The 11229-nt window shown below is 48.4% G+C and overlaps 4 protein-coding genes across 5 annotated transcripts; 3 read left to right on the forward strand and 1 right to left on the reverse strand.

Moving 5' to 3' along the window:
• The first annotated feature begins 667 nt into the window (after positions 1–667).
• Positions 668–6658, forward strand: FVEG_11318 (hypothetical protein). 2 transcript variants are annotated; one of them, XM_018900534.1, is made up of 5 exons: positions 756–1294; positions 1368–3338; positions 3405–3994; positions 4046–4159; positions 4210–6658. In XM_018900534.1, the coding sequence occupies exons 2-5, from the start codon at positions 3233–3235 to the stop codon at positions 4726–4728; spliced, it is 1329 nt and encodes a 442-aa protein (XP_018758820.1). In that variant the 5' UTR covers positions 756–1294; positions 1368–3232; the 3' UTR covers positions 4729–6658. The 2 variants fall into 2 exon arrangements, with proteins under 2 accessions (XP_018758819.1, XP_018758820.1); XM_018900533.1 differs by having other exon boundaries at positions 668–3338.
• On the reverse strand, positions 4864–7993 carry FVEG_17001 (hypothetical protein). Its single transcript, XM_018906235.1, has 5 exons — positions 6942–7993; positions 6851–6873; positions 6440–6804; positions 6347–6387; positions 4864–6298 (listed from the first exon to the last, which is right to left on the reverse strand). Exons 1-5 carry the CDS (start codon positions 7205–7207, stop codon positions 5839–5841), a joined length of 1155 nt encoding a protein of 384 aa, XP_018758821.1. The 5' UTR covers positions 7208–7993; the 3' UTR covers positions 4864–5838.
• A 1018-nt stretch (positions 7994–9011) lies between these two features.
• FVEG_11320 (hypothetical protein) lies at positions 9012–10018 on the forward strand (the record flags this gene model as incomplete). Its single annotated transcript, XM_018900535.1, has 2 exons — positions 9012–9494; positions 9557–10018. The coding sequence occupies 2 exons, from the start codon at positions 9012–9014 to the stop codon at positions 9884–9886; spliced, it is 813 nt and encodes a 270-aa protein (XP_018758822.1). The 3' UTR covers positions 9887–10018.
• A 136-nt stretch (positions 10019–10154) lies between these two features.
• On the forward strand, positions 10155–10877 carry FVEG_11321 (hypothetical protein; the record flags this gene model as incomplete). The annotated part of the gene is made up of 1 exon (XM_018900536.1): positions 10155–10877. The coding sequence occupies exon 1, from the start codon at positions 10293–10295 to the stop codon at positions 10875–10877; it is 585 nt and encodes a 194-aa protein (XP_018758823.1). The 5' UTR covers positions 10155–10292.
• Positions 10878–11229: the final 352 nt, after the last annotated feature.

Here is an 11229-nt window from a genome sequence, read left to right on the forward strand (position 1 = left end):
TCAAGGTTATATTGAGAACAACCTGACTGATTTCATTTTTCAGCCTGTAGTGTATCGGGATTTAATTCAGACAAAAACAAGAACCGGCACTTCACATATACGGGGGTCTCTTCTCGCTTGCCACTTATACATCACCATCCACAGTTAAAATATCAGTCAGCACAAGATGAAATTCAGCTTTGGTCTCAGTCAATACTTTTAGAATTCTCATCAAATGATGCGTTAGATTCTTGGATTTCTTGATCTCTGATTTATTCTCTATGTAAATTGAAAGATCAAGTAGACTTAGGCAATTAGAGTCTAAGTCTAATTAAGTATTTTGGCACCTTGACTGAGAGACAGGAGTTTTATTGCCCCCAGGACCGGAGCCCAAGTGGAATTCTCAGCGAAAAGATGCATTGCAAACACCATCGTGTATCTGCAGTGGAACGTGATTCGTCGTGTGATGTTGTGTGGGATGCTTATCGCGATAACCCGTAACGGAAGGTAGTTCGTGGTAGTTATCCTGCTGTTTCTAGCTGTCGTCCATCTTCACAAGTTCACGATTGATTCCGTTGCAAGTCAAGCATTCGACTCAAGTCACAGGACTCGACTCGAAAGACATCCTGAACTGACACGCCCCGTCCTGTTTGGTCCGGATACAGGATCACCAGAGAGAGAGGTTTCAAAACCTTACCACTTCAACATTTGTCATCGACATCTGACATTACGGGCCGAAGCACAGAAAAATTATGAGAGGTGTCGCAGCCGGACCTCCGTCACCTGTACGGACAAGGAGTCGTGCGAATACCTTTGCCTTTAGTAAGGTACGAGACAAAACATCTCTTTGATTCTTTGTCAGTGTTCAAGCGAACGAATCCGATCCACCAAATTTCGTTATCGTGAGGCCGCAAGGCGGTGTAAGGGCAGCAGCACAACACGACCGAAAGCCGCAAAAGCAACTAAACCTGGGGTGAGGGGACCCCACGTCCGGAAAGTCTGGGAGCTTGAGAGATGAAGAAGTTCGAGGTGCATCTACCATCATATCACAACGTCAAATCGAATGGAAGACGGGTCAGAAGACGGATGACCCCATATATAACATGCGTTGGAAATGCAAACATCGGCCGAGAACGTACCCCAGAAAACAGCACCTGCTGGGGACCTCCAAAAAGCAATTGCAGGTCATGATAACAAAACAACACGATGCGACATGATACCAGTGGTGCCAATTCGGACAGACCCGGAGCTCAGCGTAGGTCTCGTGAGCGGCAGCTGGTGGCGGTTCCTGCAGCATACCGTACCGTTCTGTAACGTTAGTTGCACCCAGACAGACAAGATCCAGGCAAACAGTTGACCGTGAATTGAGGCTGACAGCCCAGGTAAAGGACAGAGCACAAGACAAGTGTGATAAGATTTGGATCTATCCATCGATATCCACGCCAATGCCAGTATCAATGCCTGTTTACTGGAGCTGACTCGGTCGGTTCTGGGCTCGGCGTCTTGTCGGTGTCTGGGGTGAAATGCCTAAATTCACACAACTAGGGGCAATATTCTCAATGGCTACTGCATATCCTCAACACCATCTTTCTGAGCTTTTGACGCCGAAGATTGCCCTTAAATGCCTGATATCTGGTTGCCGTCTCCGGAACCATGCCGGGAGGATCCGGAGGCAGGTCACCATGAGACGGCTGCAACCAAGGTTGAGCTAGCGGCTACGTACATGACTCTACAGGACTCTGGCAGGTCTGCGGCTTTCCTCCCCCACCATCTGATCGGCAAAGGGAAATGGAAATGGAAATGGAAATGGAAATTTTGCAGAGTGGAGGTTCCCCCGGTAAGAGACCGGAAGGGACACAGATGAAATCAGATTCAGGGGTGTTTTTTTGGAGCACCCGACCTTCTGTCGTCCCCTACAGGACCGTCTCCGAGCCACGTTACAGGGCGTCTCGACCGTTCCGGGGCCTCTATAGACACGCACGGCGTCCATCTGAGCGGCGGCGGGGGAGGTTTGGCCCGCGACAGTGGATCATAAACGCGGGCTTTAGCGGGGCAACGACGTAATCCCATTGGCCTGTCTCCATTCCATCGGCATTCGTGATGGAGCCAGGACCTTGAGAAAGACGATGCAAGCCGCGTGCTCAACATGATTTTTTTCTTTCGTGTTTGTGATGGAGCAACCTCGATTACCTTGACTAAAGCACTGGTATTTTCTTCTTGCTATAGCAGCGATAAGCTGCACCGTATCAAGTGTGATACTCAGCTGGTTGGGCCCCTACTCTTAGCCTCAAAATCGACTCCATCTTCATCCCGAGCTACCTTACCTTACCTTACCTTACCTTACCTTAGCTACCTGCATACCTACCCTTACCTTACTTCACCTTGGACTTCTGTCACTTGACCTCTCTTATCCTCGTTGGCCTCCTGTCCCCTTGGACTATTCGCTACGCTACCCCAGGCACGGTTTGCTACTCTCTATAGAGCAACTAGTTAAAGCAGCTACTGTCCATCCATCTCAATTTCTTTTCCTTTCATCCATAGACCGCTCGCTCGGGATTCGACCCCTCATTCTATCCCCCACTTCATCCTCAGACGACTTCTCCCCGAAGTCTTGGTTCCCTTGCCCCGGGTGCCTTGAACTGCAGATCACATCAAATTCATCTGAATCTTGCTCTTCTCGACCAGTTCACCTCTGAAGCTGCATATACAGACGGATAGAGCTCCGACTGCCTGCCTCTATTTACTGCATCGAGCAAAGTTGCATTGAGGCCACTCGATTGGGGTCTTTTGGCGTATCATCGCATCGACGTGAATCTACTCCATTGGGAAGGAACATACCATCCATCTACGTGCCGTGGCTTCCTCATCTGATCTCAACTGGCTGGCTACCTTCGGATCCAGTCGTCGGAAGGAACTCGCCCAGCTCTTTCCTTTCTCACTCACCATTCACCTTCCCCTCTAGACTACAGAGTCTACCTCGGCTCACACGACCACTAACATCCTGACTCCTACATTTCATTTCATTTCATTCATTCTATCTCTCGTCTTCGATTAGAGTATCGTCATTCCAGTCTCATTCTCTTCCTTGTTTGATGCCTCTGCAGCACTGGAGCTTCATCAGATTTGATCAGTGCCTGGCTCTTGTTTGTGAGCCTTGATTCCTCTGCTCAGTAGCAGCCGCTTTCAATTCTACCGCCCAGCCAACTTCCAACTTCCAACTTACACCCCTTTTTGTCGCAAATCGTCAGCCACAATGCCTTCTCGAACTAACGGTGTCGGCGTTCAGGCCGAAGATACCAGGATCTGCGTGGTCATGGTCGGTCTACCAGCCCGAGGCAAGAGTTATATCGCCCAAAGAGGTAGGTTCTATTTCTATCTGCATCTGCATCTGCATCATGCGCCATCATAGCTGACCAACTTCTCAGCTCAGCGATATCTTCAGTGGCTTTCCATCCCCGCACAGACTTTCAACGTTGGCAACTACCGCCGTAATGATGCACCACAACCCACGGCCGATTTTTTCGATATCAACAATCCCGAAGGAGAACGCACCCGCCGTGCTGCCGCCGAGGCTGCTGTTGCCGACATGCTCGCCTGGTTTCGTTCTGGCGGCATTGTGGGTATTCTCGATGCTACCAATTCTACTCTGGAACGTCGCAAGTGGGTTCTGGAGGTCTGCAATGAAAACGGTATCGAGGTTCTCTTTGTCGAGAGCAAGTGCGACGACGAAGAACTCATCATGGCCAATATCCGAGACGTCAAGACTACTAGCCCGGACTACCGCGGACAGGACCCTGAAACTGCTGCTCTCGATTTCCGTAATCGAATTCGCAACTACGAAAAGGTGTACTGCACCATTGACGCTGATGGTAAAGAGTCTCACCTTACTTACCTCAAGATCATGGATGTCGGTAAGCAAGTCATTATCAGCCGTATTCGAGATTACCTCCAAAGTCGCATTGTGTACTATCTTATGAATCTACACATCCGTCCTCGTTCAGTTTGGCTATCAAGAGTAAGAGCGATTCCATTGCACGCTCAAATTAATCACTGACAATCTTTATAGCATGGGGAATCCTTGTATAACATTGACGGAAGAATTGGCGGTGATACACTCCTTTCACCTCGTGGTGAACAATATGCCAGAAAACTTCCTGAGCTCGTCCGAAAATCAGTTGGTGTAAGTCCAGCCGCACCCTACTATTTTTTTATGTGGCTAACACTGGGTAGGATGATCGACCACTAACAGTATGGACCTCAACTTTGCGACGCACTATTGCTACTTCTCGTTTCCTTCCTCAGCACTACAATCAACTCCAGTGGAAGGCGCTCGATGAGCTCGACTCGGGAGTATGCGATGGCCTGACCTACCAGGAGATCAAGGACCGATATCCCGAGGACTTTGCCGCCCGTGATGAAGACAAGTACAACTACCGATATCGTGGCGGAGAATCGTACCGCGATGTTGTTATTCGCCTTGAACCCATCATCATGGAATTGGAGCGAAGTGAAGATATTCTTATCGTCACCCACCAAGCTGTGCTACGATGTATATATGCATATTTCATGAAGAAGGACCAGTCTAAGAGCCCTTGGATGAATGTGCCACTACACACCTTGATCAAACTCACCCCAGGAGCCTACGGTACCGAAGAAGTTCGCTATGAAGCCAATATTCCTGCTGTCAGCACCTGGAGAGGCAAGGGTAGCACCGCTAAGCACGAGAATCCAGTCCCTGGTGTCATGTAATACGATATACAACATTGTCAAGTTTCACAAGGGTCCTACGACCTGTAATTGAGTATACGGCGAACATGCGCCCGGTGGATGACTGTTACGATTTGAAATGAGCGGGCATATGGAACAGATTTAGGGGTACGTTGACACGGCAAAGCATTTTTGAGGAGCATTCTATGACTACTGCTATGAAAAGGGGAGCTCGTACAATATCCGCAGGAACTTAGGGTTCGAGAACAAAAACATACACGGCATAGTGTCACGGAAGACACAATGATAGGGCTTCGGTACGGCTCTGTACAGGATCAACGGCGTTCTTTGCTATTTGTCTGATAGCGGATCAGGCTGGATAATGATTAGCGTCTCTATGAAAGTGACATCGAAACACATGAACAAAACGAATTACAAACTCATGATGGCTAGATATGAGAGCAATTTTCCATTGATTGAACTGAGGTTGAGCAATGCGTGGCTGAGGACAAGTTTAAACTATTGTGGCAATGCTTGGCATGGAATGCTTGATTTTGTGATTCCCTGTTTAGGATGCTATTGTGTCCCGGCTCATCGCTAGGATTCCTCGTTACTGCCCTCACAAAACACAAGATTTGGGTTTCCTTAACTCATGGGTGGGACGATGATCTACCAGTACAGTAAATCGGGAGAACGACTGGGGAGAACATACTGAGGTCGTGGATGAACATCATCTCCCCAGCTGATAGTTGTTATCGATCGTTCAACATTCGGCCATCGCCCGAAGTCTGTAGGCTCCTGCGCCGATTATGGCATCAGAGAGCATCCCCTCAACATCCCCAGCAATACCTCATCAGGCTCGCCGAGGTGGAGACCACAAAGAAGGGCAGAGTGCGCCGGTAGTTGCTCGGTGGGGGCCGACTTTTGTACGGACCCAAAGTGTTGAAGACTCATCGAGGTCAATCGACCTCTTAGACAGCGTCTATAGAAAGGGCGGTTCAGGTCCCTCAGTCTTTCCTGGGTCCTTCTTGAGCTTTTCATGCTGATATCTTCTGAACCCTCTGAAGACATGACTATCTGATTTGGCCTTATAGGGTAGAACGTTCAGAGACACGGGGACGATGCTCGCTTACGCGATTTTCCGTTATGGCTTCAGTCATTATGATCGTGTGAATTTTCGTTCGATTGTCCTGTAGAACTCGGCAAGTGGTGTGAGGCGCAGTCTGTACCGGTATTGGTGTCAGATTTCCAGGCTTCCTGTTTCGGCTGATCTTCAGTACTTTGTCGCTTCTTTGAAACCATCTTCTTGGTCAAGGACGGAGTTTGTGGACGGGCTCCTCCGCGGCGCTTCTCTCTGCTGCGTGTAGCATTTGACATAGGCCAAGAGCGACGGAATCTTCCAGTAGTTGGTGCAGTCACACTGGGAGCTGCAGGTGCACTGTGCCGAGATTGTAGTTGATGGAAGAATGTATGGTTGGGATTGTCATGACAAGTGCAACGACAAGGAGCGAGGTTGGGCCCGGAGGCTTTGACTATCTTGGCAATGAGCTCGGCCATGGACAGTTCGATATGAAGCTTGACAAGATATGCAAGCGGGTGAAACTCGACGTATCTGACACAACGATTAGCTGGTGGACAATATACGGGAGTTTTAACATACAGAAAGGTATTACGCAGTGACATTGAACCAATGATCAGAATCTATTGCAAGTGTAAGTCAACTGATAAAAAGTGCTCGATAACGAAGACTTACATCCATTGAGATGGAGACGATTACCATCACGAGGTTGAAGCGATATAGCACCACATATTTTGTTAGGCCATATGATATGAGGGACGACCGGACAAGATAGACAAAGTAGAAGTTCAGAGCCAGGTCGATGACCGCAAAAATTCCTTTCTCGATTCGGTCCCAAATGTTGTTGATGTCGATATAAGTCTGACTAATTTGCAGTCGAGCCGGTATCCAAACACAAAAGACTGAAATGTTAATAAGTGCCAGGATAACAAATATTCCCCATTTCAGTCGTCGAACGATGGTCGGTGAAACATGGAGGAGGGCTATTCGGTTGACAATGATTTGCATAATGCAATGGATCTGAAATACCCAAAGGAGCACTGTAGAGATTAGCCCGGTACTGCAATCTTGAGCCAGCGAACATACATATGAAGAAGTATATCAAAAACCTGAAGTGATGTGGTTAATCATTGAGCTTGATAACATTGAAAATAGAGATTGAGCAACCAAGACTCACCCTGGACGAATGGTTCCTCGAACGTAACCCCAGCCAAGACCTCCAATAATAGCGCTGGAGACCAACTCAAGCCATATCAAGACCATATACGTTGTAATTCTTTGTGCGCGTTTCCATTGATGATAAGTTTGAATGCCCACACGAATGAGACCAAAGATTGCCAGACACAGAGTCATGCCAAAGGCGATGCTGACAATGGCCCAGTCAGAGCAACTTGGCTCGTGGTATTCGAACCACGGTGGAATAAGCAGCCCGCCCCCCTTCATTGTATCATGGCTACCGACGTGATCAGAGGTAAGAGGAGATGGTCGGTGAGTGGTGCACACGATGGAACACCAGTTGGAAATGTCGGCCGGATCTCGAGGTTTTGTAGCAAGGGTCTCGGTTTATCAAAGCCAAAAGTTTTGACCAAATCGAAATCAATGTCGAATGCCACCCAAATGTTGCAAGAAGCAAAACACGATACCCACGCCACCGAGTCTTCGATGTCCGTATCAGGGCATTTCTGTTCTGCACGGCAAGCTGAGGATTTGTCGAGGAGGCGGATTACGCGGAACAGAAGGACCGGTGCAATGCAGGCTGTAGTGGTAGCGTCGTCCAGAGGCTGATCCTGGACTAAAGACTGCGTTGAGGACGTGGCGCTCCTGTTGTGGAAGTCCGATGGCCTGGGTGTGGAGGGTTGGTAACTTTTTAATATCACCTGGCTGCCTACCGAGTCCAGTGGTGTCTGACGGTGAAGAGGAAGTTGATTGTCACCGCTTCGGTTGAGTTTTTCTTTTCTTTTCTGTTCTGTAGGGATAGAGCCCAGTTCCAACAACAAAGCTGCAGGGAGGAGGACGGAAGACCCTTTTTGTCCATTCACCATCGTTGACTACCTAGTCCACGGGATTGCAATTGCCGAGACATCTTGTTAAGCGCATTCGTGACAATTGAACGAGTGATTGATTTCCTGGGCAATTGGCGTCTTGCTATGTCATTATCCTTAATCCGCTCCACAGCCATGGAACAGTAACAACAGCTCTAACGCTGCTCAAATTGGCGGATGATAGCTTATACACAGCAAGCGATCGATAGAGTTTATCGGGGACGCGGGGGGCTTACTCCGTTCTTGGTGAGGAAAAAGGCCAAGCCAAGGTAATGCACGAAGGCCCGTCGATCTTGGTGTGATATGATACGTCAGAGGCAGCTGCTAACTAACGTTAGGATCTGTCTGTCTCTGCCGTCATGCAATTGCCGAATCTAGATTTGACAATCAGAGCGATTTGCGCTAGGCCAATATTGTCAAACAGTAAGGGAGAGAGAGGGCTTGGGTTAGAGGATGAAAGAATTTAATATTGGACATGCAATTCTTTCAAGGGAGAAGTTAGGTACTAATTTCGATGCCGGCAGGAGCTGGTCTGAAACACAGAGCAGGCGCGAATGGTGGCACCTTCCAATGGGCGAGTATGCTTTTGTCATCTGGAAAGTAGGTCCCTTATCATAATAGACACCTAAGTACTAGGTAACCTTACCGTAGCTACCTACCTTAATGTACGTATATACCCACTTACTGTATCAATTGGTGCCAGTTCAGAGATGGATGACCATTACGAAAGTCGAGATTCTTCCATCAAGACGTCTGCTATTGTGTCTCACTCGGTACGTATAGTAGGTAGTCTGGGTACCTAGTACTGAGTGCTTCGTCCACTTGTCAAACGCAATCATCTCGTCGACTCACCTAAGTGCTCTTTACGATGATATGAAATAGAATATCTACCCATACCTAGAGGCTATTGAAAAATAAACAATACGACAGTTGTAGGCCTTGTTAATGCATCTAATCACGAGCTGGACTCAGCTGAATGAGATGTGTTCACAGAGGCTGAACAGAGTAGTGAGTGACACCAAGCGATACCTACCTAGTCAGGTAGCCATCAACACCAAACATATAATCACGAACCCAACTTGGCCACCGTGACTACACAGCTCATAGATAGCCGTACCATTCCATGTATTTAAAGTCGGAAGTCCCACCAGAAACCATCATGGCTTCTCTGTCAACTCCCCTCATTACCCCAAAACTATACGACGATGGCTTTCCTCTTTCAACCCCCAATCTTTGGGAACTACATTCTCCCAGCAGTTGCCATGAACGTACCTACGACGCCGGTTGTTCTACCACAATTCGCAGTAACACCTGTTCAGCAAGTTCAGGTGTATCGGCCTGTCTTTTCTCCACCCATCAGGATCAAGGTCATATACCACCGTGCAGGAACTGTTCTGGCGTCCAACGATGCTTGCTACAACTATCCTCCAGCCCGAGAAACAGTGCTGGGAAATTTAAACTGGTGGTCTGAACAGCATGGGCTTGGACACGAAGCGTATACTCGACGTTGTACACTCTATCTCACCAGAAGCTACCGCTCAATCCTAACTATTGGTCCAATTGATGGACCTGTTTCACCACCAGATCTTGTGAAGAAGGTGTCATTTGGCGATATGACAGCCCCAGATTTCCATAATTTGATGATGGACACATTGTCGAATAACTATGGGGCCTTTATCTTGGTCGATGTAAGTGCATCGGCTGGAAGGAAGTGGTTGAGGAGAAGGAGATAGCTAATAGAATTCTCTAGTATGGTTATGTGCCTATTAAAATTCTGGCCCAACAACCCGATAACGATCAGAGTACTCCCCCGTGCGGAAATTCAAATGACACCACTGACAGCAACCAGAACAAGTCGACTGACAATACTCCTGCCACTCGTGAGCCTTTACCGTCATCAACCTCCTCAACGGATGCGATCAACACCAATGCGTCTGAACCCTCGAACACTGGGGATAATACCACCGTGCCTGAGCAAGCTGCATCAAGAAGTCATACAACCCCTGCGGCAACTGATTCTGAGCCGGCACCCAAGATGCCTAAAGTTGTAAGCGTGGAGCCTAATGACACGGAGGCATAAGGCGGTTTGCAAGTGGTCAAGCAGTAAAGAGATATCAAGCATTGGACATCCTCATTCCGATTTTTTCTCAATCCATTGATGATGGTATCTGAAGCCCTTGAAGCCCGTAAATGGAACATCTCAAATTGTGACTGTGATTGTGTGTTGTTCGGAAGCATCTCAGCCTACCTTACCTAGTTGTCACTGCCAGCCCCTGGCCAGCTCAGATTCACGCCAACACTCACCCCTTTCCGGCGCGCTCATCAGAAGCAAAGCATCTACCTCACTGATTAAAAGCTGAGTCTCGGGCATAGTAGATAAAACACGACCCGGCCGGAGAACACACTTCACCTCCGCTTCCTCATCCTCCTCATCATCATTATCTTCGCCCCAACTCACTGTTTCAGGTTTAGAGTTACCAAGTGCCATGGACTTGTTCATCACTGCCCAAGAGCCCTTTGCGCATCATCCACTCAAGGTGAAAAGCTTCCCTTCAGCTCTGAGCAGCTCAGCCGACAAACCCCCAGGTGATGCAAAACCTCTTGTGCCTCTCCCACCAGTTTCACAGCTCGAGTTTGATCTCATTGTCCATGACCCCTGCCATGACAGCACTCTCACTGGCTCATGGGATCCTCTCCCGACCCCTCTGAGCATTCCTCTCAATACCTCCAGGGTTCATCTCCTCAACCTCCTCCGGGGAAAGCTCCCTGTTGTCGAGGCTTCCAGCAAGATTCGTCTCAGTCGCCAAGTCCGCCGTCCTAAGCTCATCTCTGCCACGCTGTACTGGACATATGGCGGCAAGATTTACCCGCTTGGACCTAGCGACAAGGAGTGGCATTATCGCGATCTCGTCACCAAGACCGACATCATGGCTCGCTCTGAGCTTGAGTGGTTTCTTCTCAAGGAAATGATGGCTGCGTCTAGAGGCGCACTCAAGTGCTACATCTCCGTTCGTGGTGAGCACCTCCCGGCCAAGAAGGCTTCTGGCTGGTGGTTCAAAAATAGTGCCTGAGAGCACATACTCCTGTACGTTCACTCAGCTCCATCTCCGGCCAAAGTATTGAGTACTGATCGTTCAAAAGGACTGTGACATCAACGACATTACGATGAAGCAGGACGACCAGCGAGGTGCACTTTAGGGGCAGAGGGAGGGACATTTGTTGGAACTTGATGTACGCAATAAGAGCAAGCAAGAATATTCCAGGGAAGGGAACTAATATGCTATTCATCCGCGCATCAAAATGTATCGATAACATCATCTCATTTGCTCATGGAAATGCTACATGAAATGTCTAAAGTGCTATCTCATCACGAGCGATACAAGATATCAGCATAACACCGGGTAAAGGATATGGTTTCTCGGT

The sequence above is a fragment of the Fusarium verticillioides genome, chromosome 9, assembly GCF_000149555.1.
Source record: "Fusarium verticillioides 7600 chromosome 9, whole genome shotgun sequence".
Lineage (NCBI taxonomy): Eukaryota > Fungi > Ascomycota > Sordariomycetes > Hypocreales > Nectriaceae > Fusarium > Fusarium verticillioides.

Bases quoted from the DNA above. Each gene is read 5' to 3' on its own strand.
- FVEG_17001 (XM_018906235.1), bottom strand. From the start codon at position 7,207: ATGAAGGGGGGCGGGCTGCTTATTCCACCGTGGTTCGAATACCACGAG. The intron at 6,805-6,850 runs GTATGTTCGCTG...TAATCTCTACAG, and splicing joins TTTGATATACTTCTTCATAT to TGCTCCTTTGGGTATTTCAG. The intron at 6,388-6,439 runs GTAAGTCTTCGT...CACTTGCAATAG, and splicing joins TCGTCTCCATCTCAATGGAT to ATTCTGATCATTGGTTCAAT.
- FVEG_11318 (XM_018900533.1), top strand. From the start codon at position 3,233: ATGCCTTCTCGAACTAACGGTGTCGGCGTTCAGGCCGAAGATACCAGG. The intron at 3,339-3,404 runs GTAGGTTCTATT...CCAACTTCTCAG, and splicing joins GAGTTATATCGCCCAAAGAG to CTCAGCGATATCTTCAGTGG. The intron at 4,160-4,209 runs GTAAGTCCAGCC...AACACTGGGTAG, and splicing joins TCGTCCGAAAATCAGTTGGT to GATGATCGACCACTAACAGT.